A 5,748-nucleotide genomic window follows, 5' to 3' on the forward strand; every position below is an offset into this window, starting at 1 on the left:
AAGAAACCAAAGAAAGGTTTGGTTTTTGAGATCTCGAGCGATGATGGCTTTCAGATCTGCGCAGAAAGCATTGAAGGTGAGAACAGTGTGGCTTTGGTTGTGCTGGTTTTAGCTTTCCTTGCTAGGAGTAAAATTACAACTTCTGAGGATCTCTTACTTGTTTGGTTTTTTTTTGATGGATTTAAAAAAACTTAAATCTCTACATTTCCAAACCTAGAACAATCCTAGTTCCTAACAATGTCTGGATTCTATTGTTTGGGGGTGGTTCTTCAACAAAACACATTCAGTGGAATATATGTCACTGTCCTTGTTAGCTTTATCAATTGACCGATAGTGTTGAACCATATTTTGTCAAGAAATAGCCAGGGTGGGTCAGTTGGTATCCATGCTTCTCCTCCAGACCAGCTGCTGAAGATGCTTACTTGCCTTTACACTGAAGTGTGTTGTGGAGGATGTGGAAGCATGTGGATAGAAGGACCTTAGTTTATGGCCCACGAGAGGGTGCACGCCTCGTGTTCTCTTAGCGTATTCAAATACGAGTGCTTGGCTGGCAAAGGGCATGCTGCACGCCTACACAGAAGTCTGCTGGTGATGTGTGGTTTCACTGGAAACCTGATGAGATGCAGCAGGACAAGGGTCATAGAGAGGCACTGGTTTGGGCAGTGCCCGGTGCTCGGATGCTCCTTCACTCTCCCCTCTTCTGTTTGTGTGACCACAGATGCCTGGAAGTCACTAACCGACAAAGTCCAGGAGGCCCGTTCCAACGCCCGCCTGAAGCAGCTCTCGTTTGCAGGTAAGGTCCAGGGCCAGGCTCATTGCTGCTGTGCTTTCGAGCACATGCGAGCAAACAGATCTTTCTGTGAGCATCCTGGGGTGCAGGAGCTGAAGAATTTCAGTTCAGCTGCTTTATGGAGGATAATTTCCTGATGCAATGACTGAAAGCTCTTACAGGGAATGAAGGCAGCACTGCTGTGGCAGTGGCAGGCCAGCACACGAGCTGTGTTTAACAGTCAGTGGCTGTGGTCTCCTGCTGCAAGTGTATGTAGTCAATGAGATGTTCTGTTCTGTTTCCTGTTCCAGGTGTGAACGGTTTGAGGATGCTGGGGATTATCCACGACACCGTCGTGTTCCTGATCGAGCAGCTCTACGGCGCGAAGCACTGCCACAACTACAAGTTCAGATTCCACAAGCCGGAGGAGGCCAACGAACCCCCTCTGAACCCCCATGGCTCTGCCAGGGCAGAAGTCCACCTGAGGCAAGTGGGAGCCTTGTCATTGTCCATGGCCCATTCACTCGGATCTTTCACTTCACCCCTAAGCATAGGTGGCAGATCTCCACAGCACTAAAGCTCTTCTTACAGAGAAATGTCAGCAGCTTTCCCATGTAAATCAGCTCTATGCATCTTCTGAATCCCCACGTCTATGTGCCACTGTTGCTGTGTTAACAAAGCTTCCCTGGCTAGTGCTGCTGTATGAGGTTCTTGGAAACTCTTGTTCCTGTGCTACCCCTGGATGCAGAGAAGGCTTGGGGAAGAGGGCAGGCTGGGGAAGGTGTCAAGGAGTAAACATGTCACACTGTTGTGGCATCCACCTCTTTATTTTCAGTCAATTAAACTTCTTTTCCTCTCCTTCCATTGCAGGAAATCTGCATTTGATATGTTCAATTTCTTGGCTTCTAAACACCGGCAGCCACCAGAATACAACCCAAATGACGAGGAAGAGGAAGAAGTACAGCTGAAATCAGCCCGGTACACAGCAAAGTTTAGGAGTTCAAAGGGAGAAAGTAATGGGGTGGGGTTAAACTGAGCTAATTGGGTGTAGTTATGTGTTGTGTTCTTTGAGATGGGGTTTTCAAAAACTAGCAAGTACAGAGGTGACTCCTAGAGCAGCAAGAGAAGTGGCAGCTGAAGGTGGCCAGAACCCTCTGAATGGTTCTTTTCCTTGCTAACGTAAAACAACCTGATGAGAACTTGGTCAGAAGAGGGAGGAGATGATCTTTTGCAGACGTATAAAGCCACTGAATTAATTGTGATGGTGTTCTCAGTGGGTTGCACTGCCACAGTGTGTAAATTTTAATATCTTGGCAAGTATCCCAAACAGTGCATGGCACAGACTCTCAAAGAAAGGTGGTCACTGAGCAGCATCTCTTTGTTCCAGGCGGGCGACCAGCATGGATCTGCCGATGCCCATGCGCTTCCGACACTTGAAGAAGACCTCCAAGGAGGCGGTCGGTGTCTACAGGTACGGTCTGTTCTGGTACCTGCGAGACAACGGGAGATGGAAATTGGAAACCTGCTGTGAAGTCAGACTACAAAATTAAGGGGAAGAGCAGGTTTGGGAGTTTTCCCTCCTCCTCCTCCTCTCTGCCCCAGTTATTTATTGGAAGAGTAAAGCTCAGCACTAACGACCTGTTCCTTGCTGAGTTGCTTTGGTGCTAGCTAAGGCATGAGGTCAGGGGTGGGCAGGAGAGACCCGGGTATGTTCTGGTTAGGGTTACGTTGCAGAAGAGCAATAGCACCGCAGTGATCCTTGTGACAAATAACCTGTTGTCGGCGGTGCTGGCAGTCTTACCTTTCTTAGCTTTGCTTGTACCATAAGAAGTACTCACTCATCTTGTTGCTTTTTTAGGTCTCCCATCCATGGCCGGGGTCTGTTCTGCAAGAGGAACATCGATGCAGGTGAGATGGTGATCGAATATTCAGGCAATGTCATTCGCTCCATCCTCACTGACAAACGGGAGAAATACTACGACAGCAAGGTGAGTTGTGGGCTTTCGTAGAAGTTCTTAAAGAGTTTGGGAGAACTAGAGAGTGGCTGTGAAGGTAGGACAGGCTGCTGAAGACTGTGTTAGGAACATGGTGAATGGGGACTGCAGACTTCTCGGGTTATTTCCCTTCTTGCTGGAGCTCTAGAGGCGCTTATTTTCTCCAGTGGGTCTCGGTCCTCCAGCCTTAGTGTTGCAGATCCAAAGCATGCAGGAACGAAACGATCCAAGCGTGAGCTTGTGAAGAAAAGTGAGGAGAGGTTGCCGATGCCCCGAAAGGCATGACATTTGGCGGCTGCCATGAGCTGGGCTTTCTGCCAGGGTGGCTCCGCCTCTGCTTCCCTGAGCTAACCTACCCCTGTCCTCCCTGCCCAGGGGATCGGCTGCTACATGTTCCGCATTGACGACTCGGAGGTGGTGGACGCCACCATGCACGGCAACGCAGCTCGCTTCATCAACCACTCCTGCGAGCCCAACTGCTACTCCCGGGTCATCAATATCGACGGCCAGAAGCACATTGTCATCTTCGCCATGCGCAAGATCTACCGGGGGGAGGAGCTCACCTACGACTACAAGTTCCCCATTGAAGATGCCAGCAACAAGCTGCCCTGTAACTGCGGCGCCAAGAAGTGCAGGAAGTTCCTGAACTAGAAATTCTGTTGCTGTGAGCGAGCCCCTAAGGGCCTGGGGCGAACCAAAGCTCCAAGGGACACCCCTCTCCAGCCGCTCCGACAGGATGGGGGACCCGCTGGCAGGGACAAAGGTTGGCTGGGCTCAGGGACCTGTCTGGCAGCCATTTCTCTGTCAGAGTCACATCTTCATGTCTCGCATGCGCACGCTTACCCTTGTGAACGACGCGGGCGACCGGAAAAGATCCGCAGTGTGGTTATGGTTTTGCTGTTCTCATTTACCCCCGCCCCTGGTGTCTGTTTCTCAGCGTGGGGCCAACGGGCAGGAGAAGGGAGGGGGGGTCAGCCTGGGCCCCAGCGTCACGGGTTATCATGGGTCCTGTCCCTCTCTGTCTCTGGGCTCAGCGTGCTGAATGAGGAGTTCTGCTCCTTCTCCTCCTGCCTCCAACTCGAGGGCTGTGTTAGGAGTTCAGTGGCACAGTGTGTGCATGAGCTTTTCACCCAGGACCACGTGCCTGTCTGTGCTTCCGTGTGAGAGGTGTCCGCAGAACACTAGTGTGAGGCGTGCAGCGTGGCAGGTTTCCTCTGGGAAGGCTGAACCGGGGAGAGCAGCACAGAGCAGCCCCTGACCAGTCTGAGTTGGATTTGGCTGTCTCTTCCATCTGAAACCCCTGTCCATGTGGGGGGATTCCTGGTGGTTTTTGGCAGAGAGGGACTTGTGCCAGCAGTTATGGCATGGTAGATCTTTGTGAGCGGAGGGCTCCTGGCTCAGTAGGAGGGATGTGGTCCCTCCATGGCCTCCTCTGCCTGGCAAGCTAAAGGCCTTCCCAGCCACTGTGGAGCTGGGCTGAGGGACAGACCAGGAATGAGTGCCAGCTCTGAGCTGGCCATGCAGGGTTGGCTGCGGAGCAGGAACTAGGAAGGCCTTGGTGGCAGCTCCCACGGGCTCCGCTCCGCTCAGCGTCGCCTCAGCGTCCTAGGGTGAAGTGGGGAGACAGAGGGGAGCAATGCCTTCCAGAAAGGCCAGGGCAGGGGAACCGAGGCAGCGCATGGTTCTGGGCAGAGGCAGGGCCCAGCAGCAGAAGCTGGTGCTGAAGGAGCTGTGGCCGAGGAGCCGAGCTCGCTCCGAGCGGGTTGGCAGGCACCATCCTGGTGAACGCAGAGCAAGCCCTGCTCCCCAGCGGGTCCGCTCCGCACCGCCCAGGTGGAACACTGAGAAAGAAGGAAAGAGCCCCAAGCCTGAGAAGTGACATCATTGGATTTTACTCTGTTCTGTTTACAGTTTAGTATTTAAGGTTTTATAAATGTAAATATATTTTGTATATTTTTCTATGAGAAGCACTTCATAGGGGAAAGCACTTATGACGAGGCTTTTTAAACAGTGGTATTATCCTAATTTAAGAGAATCTCTTTTTAATGATTTTTTTATTTTCATAGGACGGTTGTAGGAAATACCTAGCTGGACACAGTCTGATCCTTTCTCCAGGGACGGGGGGGTACACATTAATTGTTTTGTTTTGTTTTGTTTTTACTCTCATTCTGCCTTTTTGACTTCAGTAACTGTTTCCAGGAGGTTTGGCTGGACCTTAAACTTTATTTACCCATCAGGATGTGGGCGGGAGGGAGAATTGCCCAGCTGAGGAGGAGTCTGGCTCTGTCTGAGTTACTGTCCATAGCCCAGGCAGGAGATGAGACTCGTCCTTGCCCTGCACTGGCATCCTCTCTGTATTTAAACAGGAAAAACGAGGCCAGGTGGGAGAGACGTGACCCCTCCTTTGCTGGGGGCAGGCTAGGGGCATACTCCTCCTCCCACGGGCTCTCTCTGGAAGGCGGAGGCGATTTTCCATGGAGAAGGGGCACTGGAAGCACCCTCGCTTTCCAAGTCATCCCTGCAGGTAGTTGGCAGCCGCTCTGGGAGCCGGCGGCTGGAGGGCTGCTCGGAAACGGCACCGGCTGTCGATGGGACAGAACGGGAGTGCCTGCTGACCCCTGGAGCTCGCAGTGGGGCACCCCAAATCCATGCCCTTCGGGCCCCCAGACCTCTTCCTCTGACTCGAGAGCCAAAAAAGGCGCTGGGAGGGTTGGGCCCTGCCGCTTTCCTTTCGTTATTGCACTGTGTGATGATTATTTGGTGATAACTGTTGAAAGCAAAGTCAAATTGACGCTGCGTTTGTGACTGAGATGATTTGATGCACTGACAGTTTGGGAACGCACATACCCTGAGGCGGCTGATGCGCATTGGCCCCCGGGGTCTCGGCCCCGGCCCCGGGCACAGCTGCTCCGGCCCCATCCCTTCTGGCCCTCGCCTTGGCCAAGCCCGTGAGTTTGTCCCAGTAGGTCGGCTCTGCCACGTTCC

General features: G+C 52.5%; 1 protein-coding gene across 1 annotated transcript in view; it reads left to right on the forward strand.

Annotated features, from left to right (window-relative positions):
• Positions 1-3,479, forward strand: part of LOC103782400 (histone-lysine N-methyltransferase 2A-like) — a 30,244-nt gene extending 26,765 nt beyond the window's left edge. The window contains 7 exon segments of the mRNA XM_008950169.1: positions 1-76; positions 719-793; positions 1,081-1,255; positions 1,640-1,747; positions 2,157-2,240; positions 2,628-2,757; positions 3,139-3,479. The exon segment at positions 1-76 is cut by the window's left edge and continues 33 nt beyond it. Coding sequence (XP_008948417.1) covers positions 1-76; positions 719-793; positions 1,081-1,255; positions 1,640-1,747; positions 2,157-2,240; positions 2,628-2,757; positions 3,139-3,414 — 924 coding nt within the window. The 3' untranslated portion in view covers positions 3,415-3,479.
• The last annotated feature ends 2,269 nt before the right edge of the window (positions 3,480-5,748 follow it).

Source organism: Merops nubicus, unplaced genomic scaffold (assembly GCF_000691845.1).
Source record: "Merops nubicus isolate BGI_N331 unplaced genomic scaffold, ASM69184v1 scaffold29761, whole genome shotgun sequence".
Classification (NCBI taxonomy): domain Eukaryota; kingdom Metazoa; phylum Chordata; class Aves; order Coraciiformes; family Meropidae; genus Merops; species Merops nubicus.